This window comes from Aquarana catesbeiana, linkage group LG01, assembly GCF_042186555.1.
Source record: "Aquarana catesbeiana isolate 2022-GZ linkage group LG01, ASM4218655v1, whole genome shotgun sequence".
Classification (NCBI taxonomy): domain Eukaryota; kingdom Metazoa; phylum Chordata; class Amphibia; order Anura; family Ranidae; genus Aquarana; species Aquarana catesbeiana.
Genome location: NC_133324.1, coordinates 322,492,496 through 322,513,180, shown reverse-complemented (window position 1 = coordinate 322,513,180; position 20,685 = coordinate 322,492,496). Strand labels below are relative to the sequence as shown.

At 42.7% G+C, this 20,685-nt stretch overlaps 1 protein-coding gene across 1 annotated transcript in view; it reads left to right on the top strand.

Moving 5' to 3' along the window:
• The window catches only part of MED13L (mediator complex subunit 13L), a 235,598-nt gene that overhangs the window by 191,506 nt on the left and 23,407 nt on the right, over positions 1 to 20,685 (top strand). Inside the window, exons 15-24 of the mRNA XM_073630346.1 lie at positions 5,257 to 5,477; positions 5,623 to 5,828; positions 6,410 to 7,338; positions 12,617 to 12,796; positions 13,854 to 14,077; positions 14,326 to 14,491; positions 14,604 to 14,934; positions 16,969 to 17,188; positions 19,005 to 19,193; positions 19,457 to 19,680. Of these exons, the coding sequence (XP_073486447.1) occupies positions 5,257 to 5,477; positions 5,623 to 5,828; positions 6,410 to 7,338; positions 12,617 to 12,796; positions 13,854 to 14,077; positions 14,326 to 14,491; positions 14,604 to 14,934; positions 16,969 to 17,188; positions 19,005 to 19,193; positions 19,457 to 19,680 (2,890 nt within the window). The remainder of the gene's footprint in view (positions 1 to 5,256; positions 5,478 to 5,622; positions 5,829 to 6,409; positions 7,339 to 12,616; positions 12,797 to 13,853; positions 14,078 to 14,325; positions 14,492 to 14,603; positions 14,935 to 16,968; positions 17,189 to 19,004; positions 19,194 to 19,456; positions 19,681 to 20,685) is intronic.

The window sequence follows — 20,685 nt, the reverse complement described above, 5'->3', positions numbered from 1 at the left end:
TTCCTCCTCAATGAGGACATAGTTCTACCATCCTACTGCCCTGCTCCAAATTTTTTTTCATTGCCTGGACATAGAACTATTAGCGTCTACAGAGACACCCTGCTTCCAAGTCCACCATTATGAGATGGATAAGAAATCTGATTGCTTGACCTTTACCATTCAAGAACAAATCTCTTGTGCTTTTACAGGCCCATTCCGACTCCTTTGCATTTCAGTACCAGGGCTCTGTAGCCCAGATGTGCAAGGATGCCACCTGGTTCTCTGTTCATACTTTTTCAAAGTTCTACTAAGTGGATGTCCAATCTTCAGTGACACACTAAAGTTGGCTCTGTTGACCCTTGTCATTGGGCCTGTTATCAAAGTTGCATAAATACCATAGTACTGGTAGTAAAGTACAGTACCTGACCGCGAGATTGTGTTTCCAGCGCGATACCATCGCGCTGGTTCTCGGCGACAGGGTACTGTGAATGTCGCGCTGGCTCGCTCATCGGGAAAGGAAAACTTTGTTTTCCTTCCGCGATGAGTGACAGGCAGTGCTGACAGCTGTCTGGTATGAATCCTGAGGCGGGAACACCGCGCCAAATTTTAAATGAAAAAACCGGCGTGGGTTCCCCCCTCGGAGGCATACCAGGCCCTTAGGTCTGGCATGGATTGTAAGGGGAACCCCCTATGCCGAAAAATCGGCGTGGGGGTCCCCCCCAAATCCATACCAGACCCTTATCCGAGCATGCAGCCCGGCCGGCCAGGAAAGGGGGTGGGGACGAGCGAGCGGCCCCCCCCCTCCTGAGCCGTACCAGGCCGCATGCCCTCAACATGGGGGGGTGGGTGCCTTGGGGGAGGGGGGCGCCCTGCGGCCCCCCCACCCCAAAGCACCTTGTCCCCATGTTGATGAGGACAAGGGCCTCTTCCCGACAACCCTGGCCGTTGGTTGTCGGGGTCTGCGGGCGGGGGGCTTATCGGAATCCGGGAGCCCCCCTTAATAAGGGGGCCCCCAGATCCCGGCCCCCCACCCTGTGTGAATGAGTTTGGGGTACATGGTACCCCTACCCATTCACCTAGGGAAAAGTGTCAATGTAAAAAAAAACACACTACACAGGTTTTAAGAATAATTTATTAGTCAGCTCCGGGGGTCTTCTTCCGACTTCGGGGGGTCCCCTTCCGACTTCTCCCGGTGTTCGGCCTCTTCTCCCGGTGTTCGGCCTCTTCTCCTGGGCCCCACCGCTATCTTCTTCCAGCTCTATTGCCAGCGAGGGGCCCGGTCTGCTGCCGCTGTCTTGTCGCCGCTGTCTTGTCGCCGCTTCTTCTCTTCTTTTCTTCTTCCCCGATGTTGACACGACGCTCTCTCCGACTCGAATGCTGTGTGCGAGCTGCGGAGCCATTTATATAGGCGGTAATCCCGCCCCCTTACGACGTCATGGTCCCAGCATGCGCAGGGACTCTGGGGTCACGCCCCCTTATGACGCCAGAGTCCCTGCGCATGCTGGGACCATGACGTCGTAAGGGGGCGGGGTTACCGCCTATATAAATGGCTCCGCAGCTCGCACACAGCATTCGAGTCGGAGAGAGCGTCGTGTCAACATCGGGGAAGAAGAAAAGAAGAGAAGAAGCGGCGAGACAGCGGCGACAAGACAGCGGCGACAAGACAGCGGCAGCAGACCGGGCCCCTCGCTGGCAATAGAGCTGGAAGAAGATAGCGGTGGGGCCCGGGAGAAGAGGCCGAACACCGGGAGAAGTCGGAAGGGGACCCCCCGAAGTCGGAAGAAGACCCCCGGAGCTGACTAATAAATTATTCTTAAAACCTGTGTAGTGTGTTTTTTTTTACATTGACACTTTTCCCTAGGTGAATGGGTAGGGGTACCATGTACCCCAAACTCATTCACACAGGGTGGGGGGCCGGGATCTGGGGGCCCCCTTATTAAGGGGGGCTCCCGGATTCCGATAAGCCCCCCGCCCGCAGACCCCGACAACCAACGGCCAGGGTTGTCGGGAAGAGGCCCTTGTCCTCATCAACATGGGGACAAGGTGCTTTGGGGTGGGGGGGCCGCAGGGCGCCCCCCTCCCCCAAGGCACCCACCCCCCCATGTTGAGGGCATGCGGCCTGGTACGGCTCAGGGGGGGGGGGGGCGCTCGCTCGTCCCCACCCCCTTTCCTGGCCGGCCGGGCTGCATGCTCGGATAAGGGTCTGGTATGGATTTGGGGGGGACCCCCACGCCGATTTTTCGGCATAGGGGATTCCCCTTACAATCCATGCCAGACCTAAGGGCCTGGTATGCCTCCGAGGGGGGAACCCACGCCGGTTTTTTCATTTAAAATTTGGCGCGGTGTTCCCGCCTCAGGATTCATACCAGACAGCTGTCAGCACTGCCTGTCACTCATCGCGGAAGGAAAACAAAGTTTTCCTTTCGCGATGAGTGAGCCATCTCGGCGCTGGCCCCTGCGACGGGGCTCGTAGGTGTCAAATCTCGCCGAGAAGTGCGGCGAGATTGACACAATATCGCGGTCACCTACTGTACAGGTCAAAGGCCACCCTCCCTTCTACTTTCTCTTTTCTGTTATTCTGCATTGTTTTATACAAAACTGAGGATTCACAGAGTGGGGTAGGGTTATAGGGGCAACACCCAGGAGGTGTGTCCTCAAAAGCTTTGCTAGTGTATAATCAGCTGTTGGTATGAGCCTATAACACAGGGTCTATGAATACTTTGCTGCTCTCTGTACTGTGATATGAAATTTACAGGTTAGTTGTGATTCCTATTTTTCCCATAAATATTTACTCCCTTGTGACCCATTGACACACCCATATATGGTATTTAAAAAAATGTACAAAAATTGTGCAGACACTTCAAACATTTTCTTCTTGATGTGTAGATTGCTGCTAGATCTTCATCCCACCCAAGATCCTTACTTTCTAAAGCAGTGGTTCTCAACCTCAGTCCTCAAGTACCCCCAACAGGCCATGTTTGCAGGGTTTCCATTATCTTGCACAAGTGCTTTAAATCAGAGTCAATGGCTTGGTATTTTGGACAGCTATTTTATCTAAAAGAAATTCCCAAAACATGGCCTATTGGGGGTACTTGAGGACTGAGGTTGAGAATAGAGGTCAACCGATATATCGGCTGATATTTGTTTCCTGAAGTTATCTGTGGAGAGGATTCTCTCCTCCTCTGGGCAGCCTGCCAAGTCTGATAAGAAGATACATTGTATCTCTTCAGGTTCTTTTATCAATGAGTTGAACTCCATGTGGAGGAGTTCTCAGTTTAACCATTTTAAGACTAAATCAAATCCTGTATTTTCTGCTAGAAAATCACTTAGAACCCCCAAACATTATATATATATTTTTTTTTAGCAGAGACCCTAGGGAATAAAATAGCGGTTGTTGCAATATTTTATGTCACACGGTATTTGCGCAGCGGTCTTTCAAACGCAATTTAAAAAAAAAAAATACACTAATAAAAAAAAATAAAAAAAAATAAGCAGTAAAGTTAGCCCATTTTTTTTCGTCCAAAAGTTTTGATTACCTGTTTTTGTGTATTTAATATTTAAGATATAGTTATTTTTTTTTTAATCTAAATTATACATACAAGTGAACTGATTGGAGGTTTGTTTTGTTTAATAAATGTTTAAATGTAAAAAATTTTCTGTATCACTTATTACTTCAGGCTGCTTTCACACTGAAGCGGGCAGGCGTTGATGGTAAAACGCTGTTAGTTTTAGCTGCGCTTTACCGTCATTTTAGCGGCGCTATTTGGCTGCTATCGGGGCCCTTATAACCCAGCTAGCGGCCGAGGAAGGGGTTAAATGCGCCCATGAAGCGCTGCTGCCGAAACGCTTTGCAGGCGCTTCGGCAGCGGTGCGCATTCATTTCAATGTGGAGGAGCGGAATACACACCGCTCCAAAGATGCTGCTTGCAGGACTTTTTTTTTAACATCCTGCCATCGCATCGCCTCAGTGTGAAAGCACTCGGGATATCACACTGAGACTGCAGGGGAGCCGTTTTACAGGCACTTTACAGGCGCTATTTTTAGCCCAAAAGCGCCTGAAAAACGCCCCAGTGTGAAAGGGGTCTAACTATTAGATTTTATGAGATGATGAAGGGAAAAAAAAAAAGAAAAAGAAAAAAAAAAAAAAATCGGCCTAATATATCAGCCCAAAAAAATCGGCATCATATATCGGCCATCGGCCACCTCGATTTCTAAATATCGGCATCGGCCAGAGAAAAACCCATATCGGTCGACCTCTAGTTGAGAACCACTGTTCTAAAGGAATTGAAAGGGTAGTTTCACTGCAAACTCCCCAGTGACTGAAAACTAAAAATTTTCAACTGGACCCTGTCTTCTATCAGCACCTAAAATCTTGTTACAAGTTCATATTCAGGTGGTTCTAAACCCAACAAAATTAGCTATGTTCCTGAGCACTTTCCTTTTGGCAAGGTTGCACATACAGGCCATTTCATGCACATATGGCACACTTTCTAAATGCAAAGTGTCTTATCCCTCACTAGTGAAAACAGGAAAGGTGCCCTTCTTTACTTGAGTGGAAAGCTACAGTGGATAATATTATGGCAGCAGAAAGATGGACACTCACACGGGCCTGCTGAATTTATTATTCTCCAGATATCAGCGACATAATACCTGCTAGGCCTACTTTTCTCACTGCCACACTCCCAAGCAATTTGATATAGTAATTTGGATTCATTTTAATATTGATACACAAAATTGGATTGTAGTATGTTCTTTTTTTATTACATATTCCTAACTTCTTTTCTCCATGTTACCATATGTTTACTTGTGAAGAGTGGAACACAAGATACCGAGATGCTTTTCCACCTCTTTATCGCTCTGTATCAAATATTTTGTTGTCAGTTTATTCTGCTTATGATTTTTTCTAGAGCAACCTTTGTATATTCCATGTTTCTTCTTTTAATTAAAACATATTATTCATAAAAAAAACTTTACAGGGGTTCTAACTTTTTTCCTAATCTCTCTAAAAAAACAAAAAAAAAAAAAAAAACTATGCATACTTTAAAACAAGAAAGGCTATGCTAAATACATTGCTGCAAAAAGAACATGCAGCTGTTTACGGTACTATATTGTAAAGCTTTTCTTGTTCTTTTAGCTTTACGTGTTTACAGTACATGATTTAAGTTGCAATTTCCTAATTTCACATTTTAAGAGGCAGAAGTACAGCGCATGCATGCTTTCAATCCTGTTATGTTTGAGACAGATAATTAATCACAATGTTGGCTGTGTGTCTTGCAGCAGCGTCTGACCTGCAGCGGATGTTTCCTACTCCACCATCTCTGGAGCAGCACCCTGCATTCTCCCCCATCATGGTATACAAGGATGGTGTAGGTTCAGACACTACAACAGCTCTTGGCATGATGGAAAGTCCAATGGTCAATTTTGTCACCATGCAACACATAGAATTCAAGATGGAAGTTGAGGAAGGCCTATGCAGCCCAAAGCCAGAAGAAATTAAGGCATGTGTCTTTTTTGCTCATACAGTGGGCTATTTTTGTCTGTGCATTTGTATTTTTTTTACATACATAACTATATGTCTTTATGTGGTTACACAGGACAGTCGTGTTTTTACATTTTTTTCTTTCTTTTTTTTTTAAACTGTAGGACTATTCTTATGTGTACAAAGTCCCTTCCTATCAGGCTTTCTTGGGCTCTTCTATGTTTGCGCCTCTAAAATCTTTACCCAGCCAGTGCCTGCTTTCCTTGAAAATCCCAGATGCTTGCATATATCGTCCTTCCTGGGCTGCTCCCCCAAAAGTGCAACACCTTCCTTTGCCGCCAGCTGCTCCTTTCAACAGAGATGGTTATATGTAAGTAAAAAAATGTATTCATCTATTAGTAAACTTTTTTTATTTTATTCTTAAAGTTTAATGTTTTTATTGCGTACTTCAGCAAGACAGAAAATCTTGCAAAAAGGTAATAATGATAACAAACAGAGGTGCATCGGAGACAAAGCTTATCCCAGCATGTAATAAGGGTGTCAACAAGACCATAAATATCAACCCATCATGGGGGGAACCCCCTTACTATAAATGCTCGCCATAGTAGTAAGCCATGTAGACGCGAGATTACAATACCTCTTAAGCAGAGTCTTGCTTGCGTACTAAGTATTTTCCAAGGTAAAACTTAAATGCAAAAGAAGAAAATAAAAAGAAAGAAAACCCAACCAGGAACACAAGTCGGTAGCACTTCAGTAGCGCTCCAAAATACAAGCAGGTTTTTTTGACAACTGACACACAGCAAGTAGCATGTCCTACGATTTAGACAAAGAAAGACAGCAAGAAGAAAGGAATAAAAGGGGGGGTTGCATATTCTCCTAACCTGCCCATTTTATTTTTCTGCATAACTTTTTTGCCTTGTTTGCTCAACTGTATCCACTTTCTCTTTATAGGAATGTGCCAAGCGAGGGCAGTCTAACAGATCCTGACTACCTGCAACTAAATACTCCACAAACCAACACTCCAATTGCTCCTTGCAGTGCAGCTCCTGCCAGCAATGGGGGAACTGGTGGCGTTTTGCCTTCTCCAGCCACTCCACGTTTTTCTGTTCCTACTCCCCGTACACCTAGAACTCCTAGAACTCCAAAAGGAGCTGGAGGGGCCAGTGGACAAGGCTCTGTAAAGTATGACAGTACAGACCTCTGTTCTCCAGCTTCCACCCCATCCACCACCAGGCCCTTGAGTTCTGTTGACCCAGCCAGCAGTCATCCAGCTCCTGAGGCCCACAGCCTTTATGTTACTTTGCTTCTGTCTGACTCAGTTCTAAACATCTTCAAGGATAGGAATTTTGATAGCTGTTGCATATGTGCCTGTAATCTTAACATCAAAGGATCTGATGTAGGTACCTACATTCCGGACTCCTCGAATGAAGACCAGTATCGCTGCACCTGTGGATTTAGTGCCATTGTCAACCGTCGACTTGGCTACCACTCTGGCCTCTTTATAGAGGATGAGATGGACATTTTTGGCAGATCATCCTATATTGGGCAAGCAGTGGAAAGAAGGTTTGATATGAAGGAAGCAGCATGGAGGAGCCAGGAACCACCTCCATCTGGCCTGCTGTTGCTTCTCCAGAGTCAGTGCACTAAACCTTTCACAAACAATGGAGGAACATGGGACCTATCATATAACAAAGGAGAATATCTTCTTGATGGAACCACCTGCAACTATGACAAAGTAAGAGTAGACAGCTCGGATGCCTGGCCAGAGTGTTTAAATGCACTGGAACAGGGAAGACAATATGTGGACAATCCAACTGGGGGACGGGTTGATGAATCTTTGGTTAGAAGTGCTACCTTCCATCTTTGGCCACACATCAATGGTGAGAATTGTGGTTTTGTGAAACTTCTTTAATGAGAGTAAAACAATGTACTCAAATAATAGTTTTGGGAAAACAGGACTTTATTTGGTTAATGTGAATCAGTGCTGTGTTTATACAGGGAAAAGTAACAGATCCACTTTAGTGCTGACACAACCCTACTACTGCCCTTCTGTTGAGAGCACAGAGTGCCTGAGCAGGCAGTCGCTCAGTATTGGTGCTGTCACATGGGAGGGAGGAGAGCAAGTCGCGTGCACATCATGTCACCCAAAGCCATTATTTAGCCATCAAGAATACAATTTTTCAAAACTAATTACATCTGTTAAGTACCCGTTCACACCACAAAAACGTCCTCCAGATCCGCTCAGAATTAGTTTCTGCATGTTTATTTTTAATTCTTTTTTTATGCGTTCTGGTGCATTTTTAATGCATTCTAGGTGCTTTTTATTTTCTTTTTTCCTGTTTTTTTTTTTCCCACTGTACTGGGGTTTGGTGTGTTTCTGAGGCTTTTTTACCGTGTTTCAGTACAGTTCTGTGCAGGAAAAAAGGAGCATGTTGTGCTTTGTTTTCTGGAACGAAAAAGTACTGGAACTCACTGCACTGGTGTGAACTATGCCATTGGAACCCATTTAACCTACTTTCCATGCATTTTTGATGCAGAAAAAAGCATACGCTGCATGTGGTGTGAATGGGCCCTGACTGTGTTGCCTGTTATAAATTATAATCAAAACTGCTACAGTTTCCTGTACTTTTGTTTGATGCATGAATTTACTGTAGCTTTACTGGAATTTTAACGTAATGCAGCCTTAGAAGTGTCTATGCATCCAACTATGACTCCAAGTAAATATTGCACCTATATAGATGTTATTTGTTGAACTAGTGAAAATTCTTATTTGAAAACTTTCTTGATCCCATCTGTTCTCCTCCCAAGATAAGCAGCACTAGCAATATCCACCTGTGCCCACTCTCTGCCTTTGAAAAACAAATATTTATTATATTGCAACTTACCAATTCTTAGCTAATGATGGCTGCATTAGTTTTTTTTTTATTTTTTAGTCTTGCTTTCTTTTTTCACCCAGTAATTGAGCCAGTGAGTCTGTTGTGTTTTAGACAAAGCATTTACCACTGACCGGTGTTTACAATGGTCAGCTTTTACTCATTTATTTAAAACCTTTATTCAAAAAGAATAAAGACATCCTAATACAGGAGGTGTGTTACTGTCCAGATCACCAGGTGAAAAAACAGGGAGGAAAGCCTTAAACAAAAGATAACCAATGCAGCCACCACATCTGTTTGGTAAGCTCTGCTATGTTACATTCAAGGTTTTGGGTTTAAGAACGCTTTACACTTGCTAGGCTGGCAAGGCTGATCATGCATATTTATAGGTTGCTTGTCATTATTGTGAGATGATGCCTGCTCACCTTTGAGTAATATGGTGGCTTTCATTGCTGACTTTTGAAAATGCTAGTTGCCTCGCTGTAATGCTAATCCAATAGCTTCAATACATTTGACATAAATCTCGGGTAAAAAATGTAACAAATTGTTATTAAAAAATCAGCTTTCCTTTTCAATCCAGAGAAGCTGTAATGTTCTGTAAAATTCAATGCAATATGGCAACCTGGAGGCCTTCAGTACATAGTGTACAGAACTTCCCCAGAAATGTCTTTCTGCTTGTGTGATTGGCTCACTTATTTTTCCCAGAAGTCTGCACTAAGTATAATTTTAGGCATTCTCTGCAATAGGAATTATATTTTTGGTGACATACTCCCTAAGGGTTAAATTGGTTTCTAAAATCAAAAGGCTTTTTTTTTTTACCTTAAAGTGAAAGTCCATGCTAAAACTAAAATCCCTGCCACTATAGCCACCGACGTTCTAACACTAACCTATCTAGCCCCGTAAATAAAAAAATCAATATACATACCTTTTCTGCAGACGATCAACCATAGACTTAATATGGGGCTTCCGTTGTGGGACATGTCCTCTGCACCCGCCCACACAGCAAAGCCACGGCTGACAGCTCAGTGTGGGATCAGAGCTTCCGCCGCTGGAGATTGGTTCGGATCGCCTGCAGAAAAGGAATGTATACCTATTTTTTTCTTTACAGGGCCCAGATAGGTTAGTGTTAGAATGTTGGTTATAGATGCAGGGATTTTAGTTTTAGCATGGACTTCCACTTTAAAGGAGTTCTAAAAGCAGACGGATTTCTATCTTAATGCATTGTATGCATTAAGATTAAAAGTCTCTTTTGTGTAGTAGCCTCCCCAGCACCCCCTAATACTTACCTGAGCCCCCTCTCTGTCCAGTGATGTCCATGAGTCCCTCAGCCGTCCCTGACTCTCCCTCCTGGTTGGCTGAGATACATTGGCTTACACGGCTGTCAGTTAGCCAATTGGGAGAGAGAGGGGGTGGGGCTGAACTGCAGCTCCGTGTCTGAATGGACACACAGAGCTGCAGCTCTGCTCGGGTGACCCCATAGCAAGCTGCTTGCTGTGGGGGCACTCAACAGGAGGGGAGGAGCCAGGAGCAGCAAAGAGGGACCCAAGAAAAAGAGGATCCAGGCTGCCCTGTGCAAAGCCACTGCACATAGGAGGTAACTATAACATGTTTATTATTTTTAAAAGAAAAAAAAACAAGACTTTACAATCACTTGAATGCATTTCCTGCATTATGGTAAAAAATAAATCTTTTACTAGCTGTTTGTCATCTCTCCCCCCCCCCCCCCAAAAAAAAAAAAAACACTTATCTGAGTCCTCCTTCGATCCAGCACTGTGCCCATCTGCATCAGTGTTACTCTCTCCCTGCTCTCTCAGGATAGATTGACAGCACCAGGAGCTATTCAATCAAATCTAGTGAGGTGGGACTGGAGGACGTGACCAAGCTGCGCTGTGTGTGTTTATGGACGCACACAGCTTACTATGTGGGCGCACACTCAGGAGAAGGGGAGCAAACTGTGCTGGCGGGGGATCCCAGAGGAGAAGATGAAGGGCTGCTCTGTGCAGTATCCTTGCACAGAGCAGGTGTGTATAAACCTCTTCTTTTATTTTAGGGAAAATAATGATACTTTATTATCATTCTAAAGGGATGCAGACACTGCAACTATCCTCATTAGAAGACTACAAGTGCATCAGCTGATTAGATTGAACACAGTCACTCCCATTCAGAAATCAGTGTTTCAAGGACATAGTAGAACAGAAATGGACATGACTCTCCTACAAAGTTTGTTAAAACCTCTACAATGTACACAGATCAGTATTTCCCAACCTTTTTCCAATCAGGGCGCCCTTGAAAAGTATTTTCAGTCTCGGGGCACTCTAAGACTTGGTTCACATTACTGTGTGTGTCAGAATGCATGCAAACTTGCGTGCGTTCCTCACAGACTGACTAATGCGGTGCTCTTTAGCAGAAATTCAGGGGTGTCCTTAATTCTTTATGGTACTTCCATGCATTGACGCAAACAGTGCGTTTTTGGTGCAGCAGGATTTTAACAAAAGGATTTTCCCTGTGTTTCTGCAGATATGGAAGTCCATTGAGAGTAATGGGTGGCCCTACATTCAGCCTCACAGATGTAAACCAAGGCTCGTTCACATGTGAAGTTGAGGGGTCGTTAAAAACCACACAGTTGAGCCTGTTTCACCACCCCTAGCTGCTCTCCGTTTAGATGCAGAGGCAGCAGCTTGGGTGTACACATGCTGTGGCCATAGATAGAATAAAGGTGAATGAGGCTGCGGTGCAATTGTGTGTGTTGCAGTGTAGTGATGCTGCATTTAGGGGGGTTAAAAAAGTCGGTGAGGTACACAGCCTTTATTACAAATTGTGGTGCTGTACCTATACTGTGCTGGTACTGCTAGTTGCATTCACTGTCTGACCAAGCTCTTGGTGTGCCGATATACAGTTTGGCCGAGGAGCAGGAGCTTGGTCTCAATGCCTTTCTCTACCAGGATGCCGTGGCACCCCGGTTAAGAAAGGCTGACGTAGATCACCCAGAGAGGAATGTTTTGGGTTTTTTTTCCTCAACAAATTGGAGTTACCCTTTTAAAGCAGTAGTAAACTGGTGCTTTCATCTTTGCCCAGTCTTCCTTCTGGTTTCGTCTCTTTGGCTACTTGAATGACCAGGCCATGATCAGGTAACTCCTGCGCATGCATATCAGAGTCACATCACTGCTGCATAGATTGGGGGCTGTAAATGTACAATGAGCTGCATATGTGCGGCTCAGTGTACATTACCGCTGACAGGCAAGGAGAAGCAATATGGCAGAAGAGACCAATAGGGTCTCTTTCATAAATACCCTGCCTGTCAGCAAGTTTTAACAAGTGGGTTTAATGTTACTTTAAGTAACACTTAGGGCTCCATTGTACAGAGCAGGTAAGTATATCATGTTTGTTATTTAATCAAACAAACTTTAAAGTGACTTTACAATCCATTCAGTTTAAAATAGAAATGAAAGGAAAAACTTTTTTGTATATTTCTATAGCTATAAAAAATGCATTATAAATCGTTTTTCCCTTTTGTTTTTTATAAGTGATCACATTCCCTCTTTTCTCAGCTGCATAAGAGCTTAGGGAAGGAGAAGCCACAGGGAGAGTACACTAAGTTCTCAGAATAGCTAGAGCACTGATCACAGTGTGCTCTCCTGCTTAGTGTGGTCAGTTTTTAATAGGAAAACAAGGGGACCAGCAAGAAACACCAGGGTTTTTCACGAAAAGGAAGCAATACAAAGAGAACAGGATACTTTCTCATACAAGTACATGGTACAGCAAGCACATATCCGGAATATGAAGTGTTGGGATAACAAACACTTTAATCTTATTTGCTAGCCTCCTAGCTACAAAAACAAAACAATATTGGTTAATTGTAAATATTCAGTGAACTATACCACTGTCATTCAAATCCAGTCATTGAGAAGTCCCTAACAGTTATGCTTTCAGGAATTTTGATCTTGCATGGGTGATTTAATTCATGTCATTGATTCAATTAATAACCAAGGATTACCTAATATATTAAATAATTATCATAGCTTCTGTCTCTGAGGAAAAAAAAATTCAAACGTTATTGGGTCGAGAAAAGCTAATCTAAGAGCGCTCTACTGCTTTAAACAATAGATTTACGGTGTCTTTATCTTCTAAAATGTACTGTTCTTTTACCTTGAAAAGCTGTGTCCTATGTATGTTCCTGACTAAACATGTCATGTTATTTAAAAGAGTTATCAATTAATGTGACTCTTATGTTTAGGATAAAAGCCACAAAAATTTTGCTGATATTGTTTTCTGTCCTCTTTCTTAGTGCTTGATGTGAGCATGCTTCCCTCTCAGGATGTAGTACGCACGCTGCTATCACTTCAACCTGTTCTACAGGATGCTATCCAAAAGAAGAGAACAGGACGGACGTGGGAGAATATCCAGCATGTGCAGGGCCCCCTTACATGGCAACAGTTTCACAAAATGGCTGGACGTGGATCCTATGGTACAAATAATAATGTCTAGTATTTAAAAGAATGGGGAAAAAAAATTCCATCAGGCTTTAATGGTGTCTCTGTATCCAGTGGGAAATTATTGATCACTGTGGCAAGACCAGAAATAAGTGGTCTGGGCCCACCAGGATAGGAATAGAAAGGAGTAGACGGTGGTAACAAAAAAAAAAAAAAATCAGAGCTTCTTCTTTTTTCCCACTCCATTAAGTAAAAATTGCAGATTTTTCCAGCAGCCTTCCAGACATAATTATTCAACGAAAGAACTACATGTCCTCAAAATAGAGAAGACCATATTGTCCTTTGAATGTTTTAGTTTGGTTCAGTTGTGGGCAATATGCTTTATGATATTCACAGTATATATATATATATATATATATCTATATCAAAGTTATTGATTGCTCAACTACTCTTTCTCGACTAAAGCCTAGTACACACTATTAGCTCTTTTCTGTTCAACCCAGCGGAAAAACTATCAGCTCCGGTCAGAGCTGCTATACTAACTATGCAAAGTTAATATAGTGATCTCCCCCCGCTGAGCTATTGTGTTCTGACAGGGGGATGACCCTCCCGCCAGAACACTCCGATCAAAGCTCTCTGCCATTTGCTGAGAGCGCTGATCAGGAGTTGGTCGGCTGTTGGTTTTCCAGCATATATGTCTGACAGAAGCTGGCTTCTGTCGGACAAACTGTCATACACACAGGTCGAATGTCGGACAGTCTTTTTTTTGGAACCGCCAAGTGTCTCCCGACATTTGGCCCGTGTGTACCCGGATTTAGGCTACTTTAGGGATTTTGTTTTTGACTTTGGAGCTGCTGATCAGGGTTCATTGTTGTGTTGGTCTATACAGCCTTTTACTTGGTTAGAAAGAAATTTTAAAATGGTTCAACACTTTTTTTGTCCATTAAAGTGAGGGGATTCACAAAAGCAGTAAGTCAATAATGAACTTCCCTCAACTGTTAAGACCATGCAAAATCCACTTTAAATTTGTTGCTCTGTTTTTGTCCGTTTCAATGTTATTTTTGCCCTCATTGTCATTTTCTGTGTTTATAGGATCTGAAGAATCTCCAGAGCCACTGCCAGTGCCCAACCTTTTGGTCGGTTATGACAAAGACTTCCTGACCATTGCCCCATTCTCTCTTCCTTTCTGGGAGCGTCTGCTACTAGAACCCTATGGTGGACAACGAGATGTTGGTTACTTAGTGTTGTGTCCTGAAAATCCAGCTCTACTAAATGGAGCAAAAACTTTCTTAAGTGACTTAAGTGCAGTATATGAGGTAAGAAGTAGCAAAGTTGCCTGTCTTGAGATAATATTCTTCACGCTCATAATAAAAATATTACGGGAAAGAGAAGCATACAGTACTTGTATTTTCCCTGGAGCTAAAAGTGCAGACCTTTTTAGTCAAACACAGCTAATAAGGGTCCTTGCTTGACATCCTGTAAATGTGAAGAGAAGATCTGCTTAAGTTCTACCTTAATAATATTTTCTAACGCATGAAAATTAATCTATTTTATTTTCTCAAAGATGTGCCGCCTGGGACAGCACAGGCCAATCTGTAAGGTGCTGTGTGATGGGATTATGAAGGTTGGTTGTTCAGGAGCTGAAACATCTACTGAGGATGCACCATTGGAGGAAATAGACAACCATGCTCAGTTGCGGATGTATGCTCAAACCTGTCGGCAGCATTTAGGTGAGCTGTTCTGGCATTACAGTAGAAATAATTAAAATCAGAATTACAAATATGTACACTGTATTTAAAAATATTCAGCTTGCTAACTTTCACTTTTGTGTAATTTGTATAGCTCCTTATCTGTCCTCACTACAACTGGACAGTAGTCTACTATTACCTCCTAAAAACCAGTCTCCTAGTTCACAAGGAACGCAGAGCCCAGCTGCACCTCCATGCCCTTCTAATCCACCTGACAATTCTACTGCTAATGGTACGGGAACAACACCTCTTGCACAGCAGGCATCTTCCTCTTCAGTGCCAGTAGGAAATAGCACAGCAGCTTCTGCATTCAACAACTGTCCAAACCAGAATTCCTCCAGTTCTGGGGAGCGGTCATCAGGAAGCCAAGCCAGCAGTGAGGGAGAATCCAGTCAGCCTTCCACACAGCTAGAAACCCCTGAAAAGTATGTATATCTACGGCTATCTCTGTCCATAGGTTGTTTTTTTTTTTTTTTTTTTATTGCTCAGCCAAAACTTGTGAATTTATCTAATGATATCACCTGTAAAGGAAAATCCCAATAAGTTAAGATAGAAGAATGATGTTTGCAAAGCAAAATACACAGTACGTGATTGTAATACCCTTTGCAATGTGCAGCAAAAATTGTCCTGTATTTAGATTTTTACCTTTCTGCACATGGGCACTCAAACTCATAGTTTTACTAAAGCGGGGTTCCACCCAAATTTTGAACAATATCTGTATGTATTCTCTTCCTTGCCTAGATGCTGACACGCCGTTTAAAAAATTTTAAATCGTCTTAATTACCTTTTTATTTTTCTATTCTTCTTTGCACTTCCTGGTTCTCCTCCTGTGGGAGTAGGCGTGTTTCTAGCCTCTCCCAGACTCCTGGGATCTAGTCTCAGGCTTCCCAGGATGCCACTGAGCATGTGCGGGAATGAGCGGTGAATGCTGGGAGCACAGCATTCACCACATCCAGGAAATAAATGCTTGTGGGCTTCAAATGCCCACAATGAAGATGGAAACCGCCTGCAGTGAATAATATAAGTTATTCTTTCCGACGAAATCTGACACAGGCGGACATATTACACACAATATGTGAGTATGTAATGCTGAGAAGAAAAGTTTGTGAATGAACTCAAAAAAAAAAAAAAAACGATAGATAGGTGGACCCCCGCTTTAAGGAACTTGGCCCATAACCCTACAACACACCAGGAAGTCAGTGTAACAGTTTTTAGCAGAACAGATTGCTCAATCTGCTTTTACAGCCACAGTGTTGTGTTATGATCTATGTTCCATGGTGGACTGTTATTTTAATTTTTTCGACAAGATTCAGGAACCACTTGGTTTGCCTGATTACATGCTTTAAATAAAGGCTCTCACTAACTTCTGTAGTTACAGACAATGTAGGGTATTTTGGGGGGAACATTTACAGAAAAAAGCTCTGAAGTGTGTGTGTGTGTACCATTTCCCATATCCCTGTGTTGTTCTTGCTAAGATGCCAACTTAAGAGGTTTTTTTTTTAAATTGACACTCCCCGCTGACACCACCAGTTGTGGAAAGGAGTTCCATATCCATACCGCCCTAACAGTAAAGAATTGCATTGCATGCTGTTGCTAAGCCTAGGTACCCCAGAACCTTTTCCATCCTGGATTCCCCCAGAGGTTCTCCCCCTCCCCCTTGTGAGCGATAGTTGGCTCCACTGCTACCGCCCCCAACCACCAACACAGCAATGTCTACTGTATAAAGCAGCCCATAAATTACTTGATTTTATTTCCTTCAACTACATTCAGCTGGGAAAGATGAACTCTGTACTACTCTTTCCTGCTTTATTGTTCTCACGATTGTTCACTTAGGCCTCATTCACATGTGTTTAATCTGCATGATGCAATAAGTATCCTGTGGCTATCTGTGGCTGGGATCCTAGGTGTTCCTATAAGCACTGGCTGCTCTGCCTATACAACTCAGTGTCTGAAAGGAGCTGGGGCTTTCCATGTCTGTAGGAATGTATTCGCACATTCGGTAGTTATTTGCAGTTATGGACATATAATCAGTCTGTCTACTTCCAGGATCATACATCTTTCCCTTTCTGCAGGTAATCACTGGATGTTTGGATACATGCGGGTACATGCTTACAGCTGCAGACAGCCCTGGCCTCTTTTAGCCTGCCATTGGGTTGTGGCCGCTGCTAACTGGAAAACCTGGGATCTTGAGTGACGAGTCACTGATTAATGCTCAGGAGTGGACAGGGTGTGTCAGAGTTCTGCTTGTCAAGCTGAAGTTGTCATTTCTGAAAGGAACAGTATGGATTTTAGGGGCTCCTGGTACATGGCATGGCTACAGACATTCCAGTTTGCTTTTTGGTCATGAATTAAGTTAGACATGTTGGTTTCTTTTACACATGTATGCCTTAAACCCTGCCATGTGTGTCCTTTAAGAGCAGGTATACATATATTTTATTTATTTTCATTTATGTTTTCAGTGCAGCAGAAAGGGAGAAGATTGGCATTCCAACTGTGGCTGAGCCAACTGGAGTCTTAACTTCATACCCCACTGTTGTAATATATATGGTGGATCCTTTTACATATACAGTAGATGAAGATTCAAACACTGGGAATTTCTGGCTGCTTGGTCTCATACGATGTTTTACAGATATGTTGGAGATCTTACCAGAACAGCTTCGCACATCCTGCGTCCTGCAAGTATGTATGTTGTCTCGTGTACTTTCATGTCCTTCATATGCCTAAAGTGGTTCTTAAATGAAAATGTTTTTTACCTTAATTCATTCCCTGCATTAAGGTAAAAAGTGTTTTAGGACTTGCTGTGCTTACCTCACTCCTGGATTGCTGTGCTTGGCTGCAATGTTCTCTCCCCTCGCCCTCTTCACATAGGGACTGACAGGCAGCTGTCAGTCAAATTCAGTGAGGAAGGAGCAGGGGCGGGGCTGAGCCACACTGTGCGTTTATATACGCACACAGCTCGACTAGGGATCAAGCCCGCACAAGTGGCTCCAGAACACACACCTTGCTATGGGGGCACTTGGAAAGGAGGAGGGGCCTAGAGCGCGGCAGGGAACCCCAGAAGAGGAGGTTCTGGGCCACTCTGTGCAAAACCATTGCAAAAAGCAGATAAGTATGACATTTATTATTTTAATGAAAACAACGCAAAGCTTTACAATCATTTTAAGGGACATGTTTCAGCTTTTTCTATTCTCTTCCAAAACCTCTGGATTTGCTTTCCCCAGTAAAGACCTTTAATTCAAGGTGTTTATCGGATCAAACCATCCTCACAGCACCCTATGCTTTCTTAGGACCTCAGTGTGGTTCTCTCTGCCTTGCAGAAACCACCCTTTGAACCCTTCAGGGAATTTCATTAGGTTGATCTCTCCTGTGGGAGATTTTCTTGATACCTATCACATCTGTCAGACATGTGGAAGTTATCTGCTCTCTTGTTAGGAGTCATTCCTCATTCTTCACAAGGACAAAGTTGTCTTAAGGCTAAGGTTCCTAAGGTAGTATCAGCCTTCCTTCTTTTATTGTGCTCCTACTCTAGAACACCCAAATGAGATTGCTTTTCACTTTTTGGATGTAGTCAGAGCCATTAGAGTCATACTTAGAGACTGTAGCTTTATCACGAAGACGGACTCCCTTTACATCCTACCGTTAAGTCCTCACAAGGGACACTCTACTTCAAAATCCATCATCACTAGGTGAGTAAGAAAACTTATCTCAAGCTTGTACCCTAAAGGTGGAGGCACTTAATTTCATGAATACATGCTTACTTCACCAGATCAGTTTCAGATTCTGACATCAAGCCTCTGTTGCCAGCTTTGTAAGGCTGCCACCTGGTCCTGTTTTCATACCTTCTTAAAGTTCTGCCAGGTAAACTGTGTGTCTTGTTGCCCTCCTTATTTCATTGCTTGGGGACATCCAAGGGTCTATGAATGTCAAGCCTGTGTCCAGTACTGTGCGATTTAGATATTTTAACTTCCCTTTAATTTCCATATCTTGGAGTACAGTACAGGTCCTCTATCCCTGTGTTAATCTGCATTGCTTTTCTAGAAAACTGAGGAATCGGAGTGGGATAGGGTTATAGGGGATTGCCCATGAGGTGTGTCCTCAAAAGCTTTTCCAGTGTCAAACCATCTGAATGTACCAGCCTATAATTCACCCAGAGTTTCTACAAGTATAGCCCATCTTTGGATGGAGCACGGAGAGGGAGGTTCCAAGGTGGGGCTATACTGTGGTTTTTGTCCGGAAAACAATAACCCGAGGTGTTGGAAGCACCAGTCAGCAAGGAGCTTGGAAATGGAAATTATGTCCCCTTTTGTGGTTTGGGTATAAAGTACAATGTTGGACAGAATGCAAATATCTCATTCTTATACCTTGACAATTACAGTTTTAGTAAAATTGTTACATAGATAATTTTTACTAAATAAACTGTGTTTTTATATAGATCTATATATAGTGTGTGTTAATGTTTTTTTGTTTGTTTTTTTTTTTGGTTTTGTTTTTTCAGGTGGTCCCATGTCGCTATCTACTGCAGACTGTGCATGATGAAACAGTTTCTTACATCCAGCACTTAAAATCTTTAGCATTTTCTGTATACTGCCAATGCAAACGGCCAGTAGCCACACAAATTCCCATCAAACCACTAACTGGGTTTGGTCCAGCTGCTGCTCTGAATGCAATACTGAAAAACGCTGAGGTATTTTGGACATGAATGGCTAAGTAAATTTAGACTTTTTAAGTAGATATTAATAATCATGGTATAGGAGTGGAAACGGAAAAAAAAAGTAAAATGTTTAAAAGTCCGGCGAAAAGAGTAAAGAGTGTAATTTCTGTAAATGAATATAAAAAAAATATATATACAAATATATTAAATCAAATTTTTTTTACTTAACTTTGATATCCAGTGAGTGACATTGAGGTAGATTTGTTAAAGTAAATAATATTTGGTTTTCTTTACAGCAACATTTTCCTGGACAGCTTTACTCACCTCCTTTTCTGCTTGCCCCTACTAAAGACAAGCAGACAGAACTTGGAGAAACATTTGGTGAAGCTGGGCAGAAGTACAATGTTCTATTTGTGGGATATTGCCTGTCCCATGACCAGCGCTGGCTGCTGGCTTCCTGTACTGATTTACAAGGTGAACTATTAGATACCTGCATTGTAAACATCCACGTGCCCAACAGGTGAGGATATTCATTTATTTAGGTGTCTTTTGTATGGAAATCGCAATTCTTGACCAAACTAATCTAAATACATACCAGTTGAAGAAACTGCAGATTTTTACTTTGGGTTTTTTCCATTTCTTGAATTTACAGGTTAAATAATTATAAAATTGTGTAAATAGAACCCTGTAAGGTACAGTGAGGGAAAAACATATTTGCTGATTTTGTACTTTTGCCCACTGACAAAAAAAAAAAAAAAAATCAGTCTATGATTTTAATGGTAGGTTTTACAACAAAAATATCCAGAAAAAGGCATTTCAAAAAAGTTATAAATTGATTTGCATTTTAATGCGGGAAATAAGTATTTGACCCCTTCGCAAAACCCTTGTTGGGAATCACAGGGGTCAGACGATGCTTGTAGTTGGCCACCAAGTTTGCACACCTCTCAGGAGGGATTTTGTCCCACTCCTCTTTGCAGATCCTCTCAAAATCATTAAGGTTTCGAGGCTGACGTTTGGGAATACCCATCCACGATCCATTTTCAATGCCCTGGCTGAGGGAAGGAATTTCTCACCCAAGATTTGACGGTACATGGCCCCATTCAACGTCAAAAACAGAGAAAAAACTGCGCTAAACCCTCATGACATGTGTTTAGAGTGTATGTGAAAGGACACAAAATTAAATGTGAAATTATATATGGATCCTACAAATATTGAATAGCACACAAATCAATGGTAGACAATCAATATTAAGTAATAAAAGTCAAAAAAGTGCCAAAGGCACAAAATATTGAAACATAAGCAAAAAGTCCCAGGACCAGAAAGGAAATCTTCTAAAAAGATGGGAAGAGTCCCCTATTAGCTCTTCATAGGGATCAGTGTATGGAAATGGAAAGTGAAAACGACACCCCTTGCAGTGATCCTCCACCTTTAAGAATACATGCTTACCAGATAGTAAGCTCAACAAGCTCGTAGATAAACCAAGGGCCAGATAGCCAGCAGGTGTTGGAACATCCCTCTGTTAGCG